The 20,609-nt window shown below is 34.1% G+C and overlaps 1 protein-coding gene across 3 annotated transcripts in view; it reads left to right on the top strand.

Moving 5' to 3' along the window:
• The window catches only part of LOC123314772 (supervillin-like), a 275,601-nt gene that overhangs the window by 181,418 nt on the left and 73,574 nt on the right, over positions 1 to 20,609 (top strand). For 2 of the 3 annotated variants that reach the window (XM_044900124.1, XM_044900115.1), the window contains exons 6-9: positions 38 to 163; positions 3,819 to 3,950; positions 4,051 to 4,134; positions 11,738 to 11,846. In XM_044900124.1, coding sequence (XP_044756059.1) covers positions 38 to 163; positions 3,819 to 3,950; positions 4,051 to 4,134; positions 11,738 to 11,846 — 451 coding nt within the window. The remainder of the gene's footprint in view (positions 1 to 37; positions 164 to 3,818; positions 3,951 to 4,050; positions 4,135 to 11,737; positions 11,847 to 20,609) is intronic. The other variant, XM_044900132.1, reaches the window with a different exon arrangement.

The raw sequence follows: 20,609 nt of genomic DNA, 5'->3' as shown, positions 1-20,609 counted from the left end.
GGAGTCGTTTAGAAAATAATATAATATTTCCTTTCAGATTTGGAGAAAGATGGTTATAATATACCCAACATTTCAATAACAGCAGAAACGAGGGATGTAAAACGCCATCCTGTAACATTTTGTGATATTGAAGAGTCTACAACCATGAACCAAAACGAAAAAGGTAAATAGTTTTCATTTTAGTTCGATCGATATAGGCTGTTAACAAATTCGATACTCACACACAACTAATATCCTCCAAACTCTATCGTTTATATTGATAAAAAAGTTCTACCTTTCTGAGTCCTCCAACATGACGTCCCAAAAATCTTAATATCATCTTTTGTTCTCGATTTATAATGAAAGATCGGGAATATACATAAGTATATTCGAAAACTGCTTAGATATAGGTATCTTCTTTACTTGGCGATTAATTATTAATAATTTTGAAATACCTACTTCAATGTTATCGTCATGTAATGAAATTATATTATAGTATTTTCATTGAAATCGGCCTCCTAGATTTCAAGATATGATTTTTAATTTTTTTTTCTTCTGGCTGCCTGATAACCTGCTTTTGTAGCATGAGTAGGACCGATTTTCTTTGGTAGAACGTTGACAGCAGAACGTCATGAAAGAGAAATTATGTATCTCTTTCTATGCAAAATTACGACATTTCGGTTACTAACGTCATCAACGACTGCCAGTCCGAGTTATGAATTGTTTATATTTTGGAAAGATGTGAATATGAAATAATTCAAGAAAATTAATTGGTACGTTCAGCTACAGAACATTAACCTCCGAAATTCCATAATCTACTTTACGATGAATTTTTTCGAACGCACGTTATTTGATACACTGAATGTTGATATGAAAAGAAGATAATTTTTATTCTATAGCATTTTTTCGTTCATTCATCTATACATAGTGAGGACACCGATTTGAAACTGATACTCATGATCTTCTTTGTATAGAGTGCAGCTATCTTCAAAAATTTATAATTTGTGTCATACCTATAACTCTGTCGTTTCTCACTTAGATATATTTAGTTGTACTGTTTCAAATATCAAGACGTACCTACCTACTACTTTAGCCAACTTTGAATCACTTTTATTGGTTATTTATTTGTATGAATTTAATTTTTTTTTCTTATACTCCTTGTTCTATAGTTGGGTGTAACCTGTTGAACATTGTAAATCAAATTAAAAAATATTTTTAAAATTCCCCTTCTCGATTCGAATTTGAACAAAGTATCTTATGTCGAATACTAATATTATAGTTCATTTTTCAATGGGAAAAATTTTATATGACTATCATAGGCAAAAAAAAATTGAAAGTCGTATCTTGAAATCTAAGAGGCCGATTTGAATAAAAAAGGTATAATTTCACTAAATGACGATAACTTTGAAGGATTTTAGAATTTCATTAATCGTATTAAAAATAAAAATGATTTCGGATGTACAGGGTGAGCCTTTGACTAGTACAAATATTATAAGAGTAGATTCTTGAGGTAAGAAGAAGTACTTTTTCCCATACCATTTCTTCCGATTCGGTCCTGATAAAAAGATGTAGCCATTTAAAGTTTCCATAATGAGCTGTGTCACCCCTGAAAAAACAAAATTACCTTCAGAATAACTACATAAATTTCACTTTCAATCTAGATCTTATAAGTGTTGTATCTATTTTTAATAGTATCTTTTGTTGAAATACTTTATTATATAATTAGGTGAATCTAATGTAATTGTTCCGTAGTGCTAATGATATGAGAAATCGAAGCACAATAAACTCTAAAACTTTTAAAGAAAGTTGCATTCGGTCAAAGTACCCAATTTTTCGAATTTCACAGATATTTTTTATTTCTAACCATCAAATTACTCGAACACGGCGCGTGAAAATATGAAGAATACTTTTATTTTACGAAACGTTCAAATATTTATTAGATAACAACTTAGTTTCAGAAGTTGAATGTTTGGTATTTTTATAGTACGTAATGGTCATAATGAGAAAACTGGAAGACGTAGGCGATATCTTGTGTCCGAAAAAAAAATAATCAAGTAGATGAAAAACTATATTGCCGTATTGCGAAATTCATTTCATTCGATAAAACCGTTTGTGGGATGTGGGATAGAACTGAAAATAACATTTTTTAGTGGTTTTTCAATAGCCTATATCTTTTAAACTGAACCGATTCGGAGAAAAATTGTAAAAAAAGTGTTTCTTTTGACCTCAAGAATTTACTGCTAAAATATTTGTACGAGTACCAGTCAAAGACTCACCCTGTATATTCCCGATTTATCAGCATTAATATAGAACAAAAGAAGATATTAAGATAGGAGGGACGGCATGTTGGAGGACGCTATCTGGTATAGTTTGGAAGATAGTAGTTATGAGCACCGAATTTGTCACCACCCTGTGCAGGGTGGACAAAATTCGTTGTCTACTGAGGGGATCTCGAGAACTATAGCAGCTAGAACGGACGGTACATTCTCGAGCTCTTTTTTCTTGACTAATTCAAAACTGATAACAGATCCAGCCTAACGTTCATAGATTTTGAGTTATGAACGAAAATTGAGAAATTCTCATTTTCAATGAAGCTGAATAACTCGCTCATTTGAACTCGTATTCGAAATCCGTTGTTACATTCTACAGGCACTTTTTTATGAGGAATTCGAATATGATATCAATACATTTTTTGATCCAGTCATTTTCGAGATACGACAGTGATTTCTGATTTTTCAAATGTAAACTATAGTTGAAAGTTCTTTCATCTTGCTGCAATTTTTTCGCTGATCTCAAAAATGTATCATATGTCGCTATTCACATGAATATAACGTAAGAAAAAAAATTCAATACTTTTTCCTGTTCTTCGATCCACTGTTGAATTTTCAGTAGAATGGCGTAACCATAGCGACCGTTGAAAATGCATTATCGTTCGTGAACTCCACATAATCATAGGTGAACTCAACCTTCTGCAATAGGAATCACCGACTGACGAATAATTATTTCTTTTATATATCGATATCGAGATCGATATCCTTTTTAAAGAAAAATAGGTACTTCTGTCAACGGTAGTGTTCGAATTGTAAACCATCATAAGATAAGCATGCCGAACATCGCGAGAACAAACGATGGCAACTTAATCATCGAAATATTTATTCAGCAATCCGTGATTTCAATCATAGAGGCTCGGGTTCACAAAATATAATGCATATTCGACGGTTGCTCTGGTAGCCCAGCCAGGCCTAGCCTACTTATAATTCAACAAAGAATCGAAAAGCAGAAAAAAGTATTGAATAGCAACCTATGATACATTTTTGAAATTAGCAAAAAAATTGCAGCAAGATGAAAGAATTTTCAACTATAGTTTACATTTGAAAAATCAGAAATCCCTTTCGTATCTTGAAAATGACTGGATCGAAAAATTTCTTAATGTGATATTCGAATTCCTCATAAAACAGTGCCTGTAGAATGTAACAACGGATTTCGAATACGAGTTCAAATAAGCGAGTTATTCAGCTTCATTAAAAATGACAATTTCTCAATTTTCGTTCATAACTCTAAATCTATGGCCGTTAGGCTGGATCTGTTTTCAGATTTAGAATAGTAAGGAAAAAAGAGCTCGAGAATGTGTCGTCCGTTTTCTTCTAGCTGCTATAGTTGTAGAGATCCCTTCAGTAGACAACGAATTTTGCTCACCCTGTACAGACATGGTGGAGTATAGAAAATATCCAGAGTGGTTTTAAGAATTCGACCAATAAAATCAAAGATTATAGAGTCTATAAAAACATGATAACGAATTATATCGTTTCCATCGCTCTTACATAATCCATATTTTACAGATGGCCTTGACGTGAAAAAGCCACTCAAGAAGAAAAGCACACTGTCCATAGAAAGAACCAAAGGAAGTAGACATTCAACTCAACCTGTAACGAGTGAGGAGATAAGAGAAGCCAGTAAGATACAGCCCGACGGTAAATGCCCTGATTATGCAAAGAGAAATAATTAATTCGCTAGCTTGCGATATGCTATCTTGAATTTTGATTTTTTTGTAATAATTTGCTTTATCATTAGATCCAGCGAATTTGAGTTTGTCTGAGAGAATCAAGCTATTCAACCAAAAAATCACTAAGGAGCACCAGAAAAATCATGCTTTAGGTGTGTTTTTGTTTTTTATTGTTTCATTTGAAGGGTTTGTGTGAACTGTTTCGAACTGATCCAATCACACTCCAGTCACACAACAATCAGCAAATCATTTCAATTCTTATCTTTATAAGAATAAAATGAGGATTTTATATTTTCATTGAGTGTGAAGAAGTTTTCTCATTCGTCAAAGAACTTCACATTTTCATCTTCAGTTTTGGTATAATTCAGAAAAAATTGTTCTATTTAAATGTCATAAATAGGTGTCCGACTTCCATCTGAACTTCAAAGGAATTTTTTCTCGAAAGTGCTGAAGTGTTGAAGAAATGGCATTTTGTGAGCATGCTCTACCAATAAGGAAGCTACAATAGAAATCAGGGCGACTTGACAATCACTAACATATACTAGATTTTTTATTCCATTCACAGAAGATCTGTTCAGGCACAATATTGTATTTTATGCTTTTTATTAGAAAACTTTTCTTCCATTCGAGATTCAAAAAAGGATTCTCAACGAATCATTCTCCTCAACACATATTTTTGAATTAAGAATTTTTTTTATATATATAAAAGTTCTAGGTAAAGTGAAATAGGGGTTATAAAGATTTCACCCCTTTGAGAGATTACAACGAACTTGGAACAATATTCAAAGGTACCATTTATTTGATAGAACATGCCAACAAGATACCATTCCTTCAACTATCAGGCACTCATTTTTGAAAACGTGGTATGTACAGGGTGGGCAAATATCTATGTTTTAGCACTACAGCTTTTAAACCAGAGGAGATGGACAAAATCTGATACCCCATTCTCGTTCTCTTTTTCTGAGAAACTAACAAGAGTAGTAGTCATTTTTGGCCACCTTCTTTTGTTTTCCAGTTATAAGGGAAAATTGTAAAAATGGCGATTTCGAAATAAAAACCGCGAATACTGATCTAATACTGATGATAGAGCTCTGAAATCAAAACATTATACAGGCACTTTTTTAAGTAGAATCCAGTGGCGTGATTGCCTTTTTAGCAGGATTTTCAATTACGAAGCTATGACCCGAAGTTATGTTTTTTTAAATGGGAACACTAGATTTCTGTGCAATTTTTGGAAAGCTTAATTTTTACTGATTTCAAAAATATATAACATCATATGGTTTGTATCAACATTAATAATAGAAAATGGTCAAAAACCTTTTTTCTCAATATTTCTATAGTTCCAACTTTTGACGAGCACAGAAAAATGGAGCTTCCTATAACAAGAGCAGTATCCTTCTAGCAATGTCATTCTTTCTATGCTTTTCACCGATTTTCACAAAATTTGATTCTAGATATATTTCATAAATTTTTAATATAATGAAAGGACTAATAGAAAGAGACTGTGGTAATCATAATATGCCACATTTTTCTATTCTCATCAAAAGTAGAAACCATAGAAATATTGAGAAAAAAGGTTTTTGACCATTTTTTCATTTACATTGATACAAACCATATAATGTTATATATTTTTGAAATCAGTAAAAATTAAGCTTTCAAAACATTGCACAGAAAATCTAGTGTTCCCATTTAAAAAAACATAACTTTGGGTCATAGCTTCGTAATTGAAAATATTAATGAAAAATTAAAAAGGTAAGCACGCCACTGGATTCTACTTAAAAAAGTGCCTGTGTTATGTTTTAATTTCAGAGTTCTATCATCAGTATTAGCGGAGATATAATTTTTATTCGAAATCGCCATTTTTCCAATTTTCGCTTATAACTCGAAAACAAAAGAAGGTGGCCAAAAATGACTACTACTCTTGTTAGTTTCTCAGAAAAAAAGAACGAGAATGGGGTATCAGATTTTGTCTATCTCCTCTGGTTCAAAAGCTGTAGTGCTAACACAACGAAATTTGCCCACCCTGTACTTTACAAGGGAAGGCTTAAGAGCTTTATGGTTGTATTCTGCTTTTCATCTGTAAATTACAAATCTGTAGCGTACGATCGATCTGTCAGTGTCCGATTGACAGATTCGTAAATAATGCAATTCTGGAAATGTTTCTGTAACTATCTTCTTTACAGTGTTACGTTTGAACCAATTATCGTAAAAATTTACGTATTCCTGTAAGACACAGATCACTAAAGACGTCCAGAATTGCAATTTTCCTGTAAGTTACAGATTGGCTTACAGATTAAAGCAGAATACCACCATTAGTTCACATAAAAGACCCCTTTTCATTTTCGAGAAGGAATCACCCACTAAAAATTTTCGAACATATTTGATAACACCCTGTATGTATATCCTAAAATGCAGGTTTAGAGTCAGTAGCTACAGGTTGAAAATGGGCCGCTTCATAATGGCGGAGATTAAATACGAAAATATTGGGTGCATTCTAACGTTAGATATACAGGGTGTCCCAGGATTAATGGGAATTAATTCGGATATAGATTCAGTACCTCAAAATAAGGCTTCCTGTGCAGTCATGCGCGGAAACGCTCGCTGCTTCAAATATGGAAACTTGATAATGGGTTCATTAAATTTTTTCAGTGGGACAGAGATAAACAAAGGAAATTTTGCAATGGTATTTTTCAAATAGAGATGCACCTGGAACTCAATTCATCATCATATCCATGTATATCCATGCATGAAATGCGTAATCGATTGACTTTATTGAAAGATATGTATAAATATTATCAGACTGCTGAATTACGAATGGCTCATGATAAATTGAAACAAATTTATAAAAGAAAAATTAAACAAGCTAAAATAAATGCTAATGATAACGTTATTAAAAACTCTACTAACCCCCCTCGAACAATGTGGAATTTAATAAACACGGTAAAAAACTCTACGAGTGAACGCTCCCCTCGTGATTTCAATAACTACTTCTTGTCAGTAGCCGAGGAAACCATCAGGATAGGGTTTTTGATCCTGTTGAGTTGTCTGTGGTGCTGGAGGAGGGCGCTGCTGCGTGGAAGAGGGCCTTTGACTGGTTCACATCGAATGGGTTGGTCGTGAATGAAAGAAAGACCACTGAATTGATATTTTCCCTTAAAAAATGTGATGACAGGGATCTGATAGGTTCTGCGAAGTTTTTGGGAGTGACTCTGGATTCTTGCCTCCGCTGGGACGTCCATGTTGATCATCTGGCTGGAAAGTTATCGCGTAATGTTTTCCTGCTCAAGTCGTTGTCGAATAGGTTATCAGGCGATGTACTCAGAGTTGCCTATTTTGCGGTGATTGAATCTGTGCTGCGTTATGGAGTTCTGGTCTGGGGCAACTGCTCCTCTAGCAGTCGTATTTTCGCTCTACAGAGAAGAGCTGTTAGACTTGTCGGTGGGTTGAAGTATAGGGATGATTGCAGGCCAGCGTTCATCAGGCTTGGGATATTGACATTTCCTAGTCTTTATATTTTGGAATTGTTGATCCATGCACATAAAAACAAGGATAGTTACGTGCAGAATGGGAGTTGTCATGAGTATGAAACCAGGAGTAGAAATCTTTACAAAGCAGATTTCCTCAGACTTACTTTGTCACAAAGGGGCCCATTTTATATGTCCATTAAACTGTATAATAAAATTCCTGCTGAAATCAGAGAATTTTCCCTGAAAGGATTTAAGACAGTTATAAAGACGTTTTTGATTAAGTATGCATTTTACGCAATAGAGGAATTTTTGAATGAGAACTTGTGTCTTGATCCCGCAGGAAACTTGTGTATCGATTTCGATGTTTAAATTTGTATTTTGATTATTTATTTATGAAATTGTGAGTATGTCCATTTTGTATTTTGACGAATGCAAACAATTTTCGATTGTAAAGCATGAATAAAGATTATTATTATTATTATTATTATTATTGTTGGCTTGGTCAAGAATGAAAGTGGAACACTATTTTCTTTTTCCCAAGACTCATTCAATGATGTAAGAGATGCCATAAAAGCATTGAAAAGTAGTAGGAGCACGGACTTCTATGGTATATTCTCGGTATTAATAAAAAAAAAAGTGAATAATCTCGTGGGTCCACTAACTAGACTCTTCAATTTGTACATTGCGAATAATAGGTATCCTGATTGCCTCAAGGTTGCGAAGGTTATTCCTTTGTTTAAGGGTGGCGATGTTGAGCGGGTGGAGAATTACAGGCCTATATCGTTGGTTCCGGTTTTGTCGAAGATTTTTGAGAGGCTGCTTTGTTCACAATTAGTAAATTACTTCGAAACTAATAACTTGTTCAGTACGGCCCAGTTTGGTTTTAGAAAGGGTAGAAGTACTTCGGCGGCAATTTTGGATTTTGTTTATCATACCCTTAGATGTTTTGAAGAAGGTAAGTGGTCTTATTCGCTATTTCTGGACTTGGCGAAGGCCTTCGACTGCGTGGCGCGTCCGGTTTTGCTGGGGAAACTTGCGGCGTATGGTTTTTCGAAAGATAGTTGTGATCTGATAGATTCTTATCTTTCTAATAGGTATCAATCTGTATACTACAATGACAATTGGTCGGGTAAACAGCAAATTACACTTGGCGTACCACAAGGTTCTGTCCTTGGCCCTGTGTTATTTTTAATTCTCATAAATGATCTTCCTGGTTTCTTGAATAAGTATACTACCATTCTCTTTGCTGATGACACAATTATCTCTTTGACCTCGGGGAAGTTGTCTGTGGTGCTGAAGGAGCGCGCTGCAGCGTGGAAGAGGGCCTTTGACTGGTTCACATCGAATGGGTTGGTCGTGAATGAAAGAAAGACCACTGAATTAATATTTTCTCTCAAAAAATGTGATGACAGGGATTTGATAGGTTCTGTGAAGTTTTTAGGAGTGACTCTGGATTCTTGCCTCCGCTGGGACGTCCATGCTGATCATCTGGCTGGAGAGTTATCGCGTAATGTTTTCCTGCTCAAGTCGTTGTCGAATAGGTTATCAGGCGATGTACTCAGAGTTGCCTATTTTGCGGTGATTGAATCTATGCTGCGTTATGGAATTCTGGTCTGGGGCAACTGCTCCTCTAGCAGTCGTATTTTTGCTCTACAGAGAAGAGCTGTTAGACTTGTCGGTGGGTTGAAGTATAGGGATGATTGCAGGCCAGCGTTCATCAGGCTTGGGATATTGACATTTCCTAGTCTTTATATTTTGGAATTGTTGATCCATGCACATAAAACAAGGGTAGTTACGTGCAGAATGGGAGTTGTCATGAGTATGAACCAGGAGTAGAAATCTCTACAAAGCAGATTTCCTCAGACTTACTTTGTCACAGAGAGGCCCATTTTATATGTCAATTAAATTATATAATAAAATTCCTGCTGAAATCAGAGAATTTTCTGTGAAAGGTTTTAAGACTGTTTATAAAGATGTTTTTGCTTAAGTATGCATTTTACGCAATAGAGGATTTTTTAAACGAAAACTTGTGTCTTGATCACGCAGGAAACTTGTGTATCGATTTCGATGTTTAAATTTGTATTTTGATTATTTATTTATGTAATTGTGAGTATGTCCATTTTGTATTTTTACGAATGCAAACAATTTTCAATTGTAAAGCATGAATAAAGATTATGATTATGAATATGATCATAAAAAATGAAGTGTGATATATCATATTTCATTTTTACTATAATTTGTACGAGAAAGTATTGAGGGGCGATAAAGTTTTAAATCTTCAAATGAAAATGTTTTTTCAATGCATAATATTCAACGATGATAGTCGGAATAAAAGTTATTAGGGTTTAGTTTAAAAATCAGTTGAAATATCTTTGCAAAATTTCATCCTACTTTTTCCTTTGAAAAAAATTGAATAAATACATAACCAAGTCTTTATCTTCGAAGCAACGTAACCCTTCAACGAAGCGTGTCCAGACGTACCTGCATGAAAACTTTTTGTCTTATTTTGAGGTTCTGAAACTATATTCAAATTTATTCCCATTAATACTGGAACATTCTGTACAATATCGTTAGTGCCACATATTTTAAGCATTTAATTGCTGCAATGAAAATGGTTTCCTTTCATTGAATAGAGCCAAAATTTCAAATTCAATGCTGAAAATATTTGCGATGACCAAAAAGATATCACGTAGAGAATGTATTCTCTCACTCAATATGTTTGTAATTTTTTTTCTCTTTTTGATATATCCCAATAAGGCATATATTGTATTTTGGTAAACTCGCAATGGATTATTCTGAAAAACGTTCACACAAACTTTCATTGCATGGGATCATCTTAAGGGATCGAAACACAAACTTCTAGAATTATTTCCTGTGTCAAAACAAAGCATTATAATGTAGTATTACCAGCATCCCGATTTCATTCTAATTTTGTTTTATATTATTTCTTCATGCACACAGTATTTCACGTAATTCAATTTATACCCATTGGTCCTGGGACACCCTGTATAATAATAGTGTTTCCATTATAAGTATATCTGAGCAAAGAAGGTTTCAAATTAAAAAACCAGGATATAATCTAGAATTTATTGGAGTTTTGAATGATAATGCAGGATGATAGATAAGAGGATCGCCAAATTTTGAAAGAGCATTCTTTATCCAAAAATAAGGCTATTTCGTTTAGTATATAATTTTTTCCCAGATACTAATGTGATGTTGATACCTGAACTTCTCCCCAGTGTCTTGGAGATTTTCGATTTTTTTCGCATGGACAAGTAATATCACTGAGAAAAAATTTACCGAAATGATGATGATGAATGATAACCTCATTCAAACATTCATAACCAATTTCTTTCAGCGCTCCACCACATCCTTCTAAAGTATACTCTCTATACCTACTTATAAGGGTTTAAAATCTCACTATAGTGGAATTTTTTACTCCTTAGAGTATTCAACGTGTTATCCTTATAGGAATAAAGATAGTGAGACAAATATGATCCAGCATAAACAACCCGTTTCATTTGCATTTTTGCCCCTAAGTCTAAGGCAAATCGAACACCAAGTTTTTATTTCAACTTGCGTAGTATTGGAAGGCTTCCATCCCTTATATGCTTTGGACATTTCTTCGAATTCAATTCGATGTTTATATGAACATCTAATAATATTATTAGGGGCGAACTGCGTTGTTTCTTCTGAGATTATTTGGAAAAGGAGCTTACCTCTAATCCTGGGAGGTGTACCTACATATATGGATTGCAAGTCTGTTCCATGCCAAATATCAAGCTTTTAACGAATTCGATCAACTCCCCAAATTGTTCGCTAGTAATTACTACCATTATTAACTTGAATAAAGCTCTGTTCAGACTATATTACTCGAAAGCCGAAAACTTTTTGGGGTCAAAATGAAGGATGCAGAAGAAAATGTATAATGAATGAATAAAATTCTTCGTCATCTTTATCTTTCGAAAATTTATATGACAAATAGTTCCTGTATTTGGTGATTTGATAAATGAAGTGGGACGTTGAAAGAAGATGTTTATGCTAATTTTGACGGCCAAATTTTTGTCAAAGCGATTATTAATGTTCTTGGGAAGATTATTTGAAACTGTGAAATTGTTTCATAGTTGAAGAGGGTTTATGTCTCAACGAGTGGGAGTATTCGGAAAAAATCTATATAACAAACTTGCTTCATTTTTGAATAACTTACGATCATAAAATTTGGCGGTTCAGTTGTCTATCAGCCCTTATAACTGAGGAATAGTGAAATAATATCCTGAATTCTCAACAGATGGAAAAGTTCTCCTCTCTGATAAACCACCCAGAGTAGGAACAAAATTGAACAGATCTAGCAGTGCCCGTATCCCAGATACTGCGTCAACATCCAAATCCAACATAAAGTGAGTATTAAAATTCGAATTTAAACATGAATAACGAACAGGCATCAAATAGCAATATGCTAACCTTTGGTTCCCCATTATTTCTATTGAGTTAATAGTTAACACTAATGGTATTTTACATAACAAGTATATTGTAATTCATTATTTCTTATAGTTAGATCGATGTTTTTTTGGCAATTTTGTGGTGAATACCCAATTTTTTTTATTTCTATTGAAATGATTGTTATTGTTATTGTTGTGCTACAAAAAAATATTATGAGAATGCGAAAAAATGATTCCTTGTCAAGAAATAGTGTGGCTCTTTCCCTTAAACTGATCATTTTTGAGCCCCTCTGCTGAGTTACTGCCCCCCAAGATGGCGCTCGAGAGCAGTTTTTAATTAAAAAAAAAAAACTTACAAGAATTAAACTAAGCGGACCTTTTATGCGAGCGAGAGGGCACTGAAAATTTTTTTTTTTGGTGTTCCTCTATGAAGAGGTAGAGAAATCTACCACTAAAAATTGTTCTGCAAGAAACTTCTTCTTATATTCATTCTTTATAAAACAATCAAATTTGGATAGCTTGTTCCATTCTCAACAAATAATGTATCATGTAATTTATTGATAAAGTTCACTGGAATTATTTTCGACCTTAATTTCATCACAATATTTTGAAAAAGTAGACGAAGTTCTTTTTGCAGAAATTGAACGTATGCATTTCCATTCAATATAGGTGGTAGGAATTTTGGACCACTCAACGGATTGATCCCCAACATATCCAAGCCAGACATTCAGAGAAAATTGTTCTGGTGGTGAACTATAGTGATAGCGTGAGGGTGGTTATTATGAAAATTAATTATTGAACCTCTAGAAAAATTAGCCTCGTCTGTGAATAGGACCTTGTCCAATCATTCCACCAGAAAGGCCGAAAACAAAGTGCATATCGGTCATTTAGCAAGAAATTACAAGTAACCTTTTTTGTTAAGAATGGATCAAAATATCTGAAATTAATTTTTTTATTGAAAATATGAATATGACAAAAAAGTTTCTTGTGAAACAAGGTTTAAGGGTGGTTTCTTCTACCGGTTTCAATCATAGAGGAATACAACCAAAAATTTTTTTGAGTGCCTCGCTCACATAATATGTTGGCTTGATTTAATTCTTGTCAGTTTTTTTATTTTTAGGAGAAAAATTGCCCTCTTAGAAGGCTTAAAAAGGTAAAGTTTATATAAAAGACCCAACCTGTTTTTTGACAAGGAATCACCGCTTATTATTCTCAACTATTCCATACACCCTGTAGAATTGAGTCATCTTAACAAAAATGAAAATAGTCAAGATAACTTTAGGATGCGGCTATTGCCTACCCAGGTAATCATAACGATATTATCTCCAATTTCTTTTTCCTTCGAACTTTTGTCCATCTATTCATCGGCGAACTGCTTAGTTAGAGGGATCCTCGTATACGTTCAAGAACCTCCTGTTCATGGATTATAATCGTTATCGTTGGGCTTTAACCTTTATCTCATAGCTATGCTGCTAAGGCCTTAGGCCATCAAATAATGAGCATCTGCGACCTACGAGTCTAGGAGTGAAATTTGCTTGTTAATAGAATTATAAATATTTCTTGGGAGTAATAATTCGAATTTTGCACTGAATTCAGATTACTCCGAATGTAAATGATTAGTACTAATGGCTGGTAACAGGTGGATTTTAATTACGGTCATCAACGTTTAGTGAAGACCATTCTGACTCGAAACTATGGAAATCTGAATGATGCACTCCAATGATGTGAATGAACACATAATACGAGCTATAATAGTTTCTTGAATCTTTTTTCTATTGGAGTGAGTTTCACCCTTGTGTTTATAGAGAATGGTATTAAACTCTATATAAAATATACAATTACATAACTACAAAAAATATAAAAATATTTATATCTCAGAAAATATCCTACATAGGAAACCAAAAAAAAAAACTTGAATTTACAATTAGTTATCGAATCAGTATTTTTTGTGAATATTGACAATATCAAATTAACGTAACAAGTTCCGAAATTGATATTTTACGGGACGAGAAGGGACTTTCCAGGACGAGCCGTAACTCTACGGGACACTTCCCGTAAAATTACTTTTGGATGGTGTTACGTACGATTTTTCTGTAGCTTCCGTTTCGCTACTGGTTATTTTTTTGTCCTTAAAAGGCGAAGATATACGAACCGATGTAACCTGAAATGTTACAATAGCAGCTTCGATACTGCTTGCTTAAAGCGTTAGTTGAACCCAAGGATTACATGCGGAATATTAATTTTTATTGGGAAATCCTTTCAAACAATACAAATTTTAACTTCCCTAGAGTTCTATCCTGTCGAAGAAGATGAGTGTACTAAGATAACTCGCGTGAGTATCTGTCTGCCAGTTGTCACATCTCCTTATCTCTAAATCTTCAGGACCGGAAGAGTTGAAAGAAAAATGCCCCAATTTTTGATATGTTCTAGATTTTAACCTTCCCGCCAAAAGCATACAGGGTGTGGCGTAATGAATGGATAATATGGTGCCTGCGGGTAGAGGACCTTATGGCGGTTCGAAAAATATATTTTATGTTTAGTGAAAGTCCCATGGTTTTCGAGATATTGGAGATTTTCGAAAATTCAGAAAATCACACCCTTCGCCACTCGTTTTGCGGAAAGACTCCAAATGAAGGAATTTTTCAAACTGATTTTTGGATAGTACCTATTCCTGAATAGATGCGCTATAAAATTTAAATTATTATTTTTGGGGCATGAATAGTTTTTCATAAAAAAAAGATCTAACTCGAATTTTCTGTTTTGCATATTTTTTTCCTAAGTTCAACCCAGCGTGGTGTAAAAAATAATATGGTTACCTGAGTGCCAAAGCAAGAGAAAACATGCCTGTTTCACTGAGATTTTGAAATGATATAACTCACTCTATTTCCAGCATTAAATAAAATAAATAAATCAAATAAAATAAATTTCTATTACAATGAGTCAAGGCAGAGTTTGATGTAAGCCTTTTTATTTAATTTTTGGCAACTGAAATGAGACTTGCAAGCAGAATAATGCAATGTAAGGAAGGTTAAACCAATGAGCCGCAAAAATCAACCTTATATTATATTGTCTTACTGAGTGACATATGAAACCATCAAAATAATAATACCTTTGTAGGAATTATACAGGTTGATGCTTTGACTCGTACAAATTTTCAACAGTATATTCTTGAGGTCAAAAGAAACAATTTTTTTCCTTTACAATTTTTTTGCTGGCTGTTGCAAAACCATAAAAATATTGTTGACTAGTGTAGCATCCATGGTATCATCAATGAAAGAAAGGTTAACAGGAACTTGGACGTATTTATTATAGAAATTCCAACTAAGCCGACGTTTCGAAGAGCAGTTCTCTTCTTCTTCAAGGGCTAAAAAACGGCTACATGTTAGGGAACATACAAGGACATTAACACAGCAGAAGAGACTAACCTAGTATGGAGATCTTAATGAAGAATGGTTGTGTTAATATTATAGAAATTCCAACTAAGCCGACGTTTCGAAGAGCAGTTCTCTTCTTCTTCAAGGGCTAAAAAACGGCTACATGTTAGGGAACATACAAGGACATTAACACAGCAGAAGAGACTAACCTAGTATGGAGATCTTAATGAAGAATGGTTGTGTTAACAACTTAGTTGGAATTTCTATAATAAATACGTCCAAGTTCCTGTTAACCTTTCTTTCATAAAAATATTATTCTTAGTTCTATCTCACAAACAGTTTTATCGAACGAAATGAATTTCGGAATATAATTTTCTATTTATTCGATGAATTTTTTCGAACACAAGAATCACCAACGTCTTTCAGTTTTCTCATTATGACTATTACGTACCAAGAAAATACCAGAAATACAAAGAACCCAACACTTGACACTATGTTGGACGCTATTTAACGAATATTTGATCGTTTTGTAAAATTTCTTGTATAATAATGCGCCGTTTTCGAGTGATTAGATGATCAAAAATTAAAAAGTATCTGTGAAATTTGAATAATTGGCTGAATACAACTATCTTTAAGATCCACAGATGTTTTGTGTCATAGATCTAGCTAGTTATTCTGAGGTAATTTTGTTTTTCCAGGGGTGGCACAGCACATTATGAAAACTTAAAATGGTTATATCTTCTTATCAGGGACGAATAGGAAAAAATGATATAGGAAAAAAGCGTTTCTTTTGACCTCAAGAATCTACTGTTGAAAGTAAAAGACTAATCCTGTATATTGAGCAGTTTTTTTTCCTGATATAACTAGACTATTGGCGATCTAAAGTCATGAATTTGCTTTCAATGTTCATTAAGCTTCGAAGAAAAAAAACTTTTACTGAGCAATGACCCACACGAAGTATGTTTATACCGATGACAACCAACAAGTTTTTCCAGATTACCATGCTCAATCTCGCCCACATGTTCATCTTACTTTACCTAATAATTGCTCTTTAATCTGTTTATAGCGACAATCTTCTTATTGAAGCGCTGGCGGCACTCCATCGCTGTTTGTCGGTTAATTTGTCTGAAAGTTGAAATGAAATCACGTATTCGTTATACGATTCCATGGTACCTGATTGAAACTCCCACTTTTACTGTGAAGCTATTCATTATTACCTTCGGCGTAAAATATGCACCATAAAAAGCGATTTTTAAAATAGGAGGGGAACGAACTGATATCTTGAAGATGCTGGTATCCCCGATTAGAATATTGCGATGCCTTAAGCATCAATACTGCGGCTCAAGAAAAGATACAGTGTGTGCCACCTGAGAAAGTTTTTTCGATTCAATTCTCAAAAAAAGTGAAGAGAAAAATTGATAAAACTGTTATATTCTGGCAACTTTCGTCACTAATGCAGTATAAACTGGCCGACAAAAGTTGAGGATACTGATTATTTCCGAAGATGCATATTTTCCGTAGCATCTCAATATTTGTGTGAATTGCATCAACTTCTGATGCATCGTTTTTATCAAGTTTAATCGTTTTTATCCACGTGTGTCAGAAGTGGACATTTCATCTCCAAGTTTCATCCGATGACGATTCTAACAGAGAGCTTGGGATGCTTAAGGAAGGTCGAACACAAGTGCTAATTCATTCAATGTTAGCGCCAAAGTGTAATATCATGTTCGCTATAACGTTGCTGGCTCTTGAGACTAAACAGCTGGGGGGGGTGACTGGGGCAATTACTGGCAACCTGTTCAATACAAATTTAGAGAAAATATGACTAACTGGTTGTTCCCATAAAATAAGTCAAGACGGGACGGGTGTGTTCTGTGGTTGTTCCTTGTGTCACTGGTGCAGGAGCACTGATGAAACTGATATCTAGGAAACACAACATCCACTCTTTCTATAAGAGGGTGTGAGTCTCTCCAAATATAAGCGGATGAACAAAGAGGGCCGCAAAGCCTCGGTTCAGCCAGGTGGAGGCATCGGACGTAGAAGAAAAACATTACTTTACCACTGGAACTATCAGTGAAAGACCCAGAAGTGGTAGATCACGTTCTTCATCGCCAGTAGAAGACGGTTTTTTTTTCAACTCTTTTGTTGAGTGCATTTGCAGAATGACAAGTTAACGTCTTAGATATGCCACAATACTTCAATTTTCCCAAAAATTCAGTAGAAGTCACTACGAAGACAATATAACATCGAGACACTCACTCGCGAACATAGGCGTCAAAGATCAGAGTGGGCAATGAAGCGGGTACACTGGCAGATTAATGGCGATGATACTCTTTGGCGATATACGCACTATTTTCCAATACAGAGCCATATTCTGTTTAAAATGGTGATTATGGCTTACACTTAACAGTTAGATATATGGGTCTATAGTGACGTGAGTACTTTTTCCGGTTAATCATAATCTGCCACTTTGAAGTTTGATGATATGTATTATTTTTTTTCTTCCTACATTGTCCTACATAGATCCACCTTACTGAGTGTCCCACGTTGGGTGGCCTAATAGACGTTTACGGAGAACGGATCACAGGATTATTTCGAATATTTGGCTACTAGGGTTTACGGTTCTGATCTATCAGGCTCAAATATTTTCAATGTTGCGACGTTGCCGCTTATTTATTTATTTATTTATTTATTTATTACAAACGGCAGAGCCAGTTTTCCAAGATCTTCCAAAATTATTAAGAATAATAAACAAAAAATTTTCAAATCTAGAAAAAAAATATACAAAAAAACGAACAATGACAGCTGATAAGTTCAAATAGCCTCAAAATATTTTTTGAGACTAAAAATAGATATCTGAAATAGATCAATTTCAGATGCATTTGCCCCTTTTATCGCTCGTTCAATAGGATTATTCATGGCATAGTTAGTGGGGTTGGATTAGACATTAAAGAGTTCTCTATATCTAAGGAATACATTTTTCGCATTCAGTCTTATCTTAAGCCCGTTTGCAACAGCCGAGAATTCTCTAGAAAATTTACTCGAGATTTCATGCGCCGTGAATTATGTACCGTTAACATACGCACTTTCGGTAGAATTCTCTGTTCAGTTGCGTACAAAATAATCTCTGCCGTTTTCTTGCGAGAATTTTGTAGAGAATTCTCCAGAGAATTCTCGGCTGTTGCAAACGGGCTTTAGATACTAAGTATTCACAATCAATGTAGTTATTAGCAATTTATAAACAAACATTATATCAAAATGATTCCTTCTTATAGATAGAAGTTTCATTGATAATGACTCGTGTAAATGTTCAAAGCTTATTGAGGTCAAGGGAATACTCATTTTGTAATCAACCCATCTTAAAAATTTTCGTTGCACGCGTTTAATGTTGTTTTTGTGTACTTCGTAATAGGTGACCAGACTACAGATGAATATTCCAATATACTTCGGACGTTCTTAAAATAAACTATTTTTAAGGCAGAGATGTTATTAAAATCTTTGAGTTTTCTTTCAATGAATCCTAGCATCCTCATTGCTTTCTGAGTTATAATGAAAATATGCTGAATAAAATTCAGTTGGTGATCGAGTTGTATTCCTAGATCTTAAACAATTGGGCTTGAGCTAAACAACGAAAAAAGACAACAAACATCGATATTTCAAATAGGACACCCATTTATTATAACTTTTTCCGCTTTTCTATCCCCATCTGAGTATTTTTGTCTTGTAATTCCCAATCCCTATTCCTGATACTTTCGGAGATATCAACAGTTTTCCAAAAAAAATTGCCAAAAACATGAATCCAATGAAATAGGCATAGAAAAGATATTTAATATTTCAGGATGCCGAATTTTGAAAATAGGATGCGTTTCGTGTATCAAAAACTTGGTTTGTGATATACAGCGTGTTCCAAAATTCTTCGTCTTGTCACTCGATACAAAAATTGCAAGAAGTTGTTTTTTTTTTTAAATAGAACAACCTACTTTCCATCTGATATTTTCTGAGAAAATTAAAATAGGCATCTAATAATGTTCCTATAAGAAAATCTCATGGTTTCGGAAATAAAGTCCAATTTATATGAAGGTGAGTTTTCAGACTGCCTTACTTATTTCAACTAACAAACACCTTCGTCGAGTTTTCAATAATTTTAGAATATCACGAAATTAACGTGGCAGTAATTCTACGGTAGCCAGTATAACAGCAGTCGTATGCTGAAAATTAACAATTTAATATAATTTCTTCCGAAACCATGAGGTTTTTATTTTCGATATAGGTGTACTCTACATATGTAGCCATATTAAACTAACACACCAAAACAATTTGAACGCTTCCGCACACAAAATCCTATGTAGATTTTTGAAATATGGGCATCATGACACGTGATCCCATGTCTAGTCAGAGTAATCTGTAGGCACCTTTACAACAGTAAAGTTGGAACGCTATGATTAAAAAATATTGAAAAAAACACCTCAACCTAGAAGCACTTCATAAATATACGGTAATACGATATTAAACCTTTAATTACCTGAAAACTAAATGAACTGAATTCGTGCAATGAAACGTGTTTTATGGTGGATCATAAAGGCACACATAAAAACACATTTCCAGTTTCATGAGTTCAGCTCGTACCTTTCTAGAAATATAATATTTTCATTCTCCAATTTCACATCATAAATCGATAAAATTATAGCATAAAGCTAGGAAAACTGTTGAAAATATCACCTTGGATGATGAGCGACCAATTTCCATGAATAATACTTCCGTACATAGTATGAAATTTTCAGAATCCTCTCCTCTGTCACTGATATGCTTCTGTGGAGAAAAAAAGGGTTCAGGAATAAGTAAGTTTAATCTTACTGTCGAACTGTACCTTGAATGACTGCTATAAGGATCAAAATGAAAAAATACCATATTCGAAATTAGTTGTTCTTGTGAAACTCCCTACACAATACAGGGTGCTTGATTATTTGTTGATACAAATGTTTTCAGATTCAAAATGAATTGCAAATATCCAGGGTGTCCAAGGAGGGTGCCACTTTAGTTAGACGTTTACGGACTAAAATATTCTCAATGTTGTGACGTTGCCTATGCGAAAAAATACTACAAACTTCGTTATTTCAAAAAGGGAATCCCTATTTATTATAAATTTTTTAGCCTTTCTATCCCCAACTGTGTATTTTTGTCTTGCACTCCCATATGCCTATTCGTATTCCTGATACTTTAGAATATATTAACTTAACGGTTTTCCACAAAAATCGCCAGAAAAATAGGTCACTGAGATCTTGAGAATTAGTTTCTTGTAGAAAATACTTGGTTTGTGATATATAGCGTGTTCCAAAAAGGCAGAAAG

This window comes from Coccinella septempunctata, chromosome 1 (genome assembly GCF_907165205.1).
Source record: "Coccinella septempunctata chromosome 1, icCocSept1.1, whole genome shotgun sequence".
Taxonomy (NCBI): Eukaryota; Metazoa; Arthropoda; class Insecta; order Coleoptera; family Coccinellidae; genus Coccinella; species Coccinella septempunctata.
This window is presented reverse-complemented; position numbering and strand designations above follow the sequence as displayed.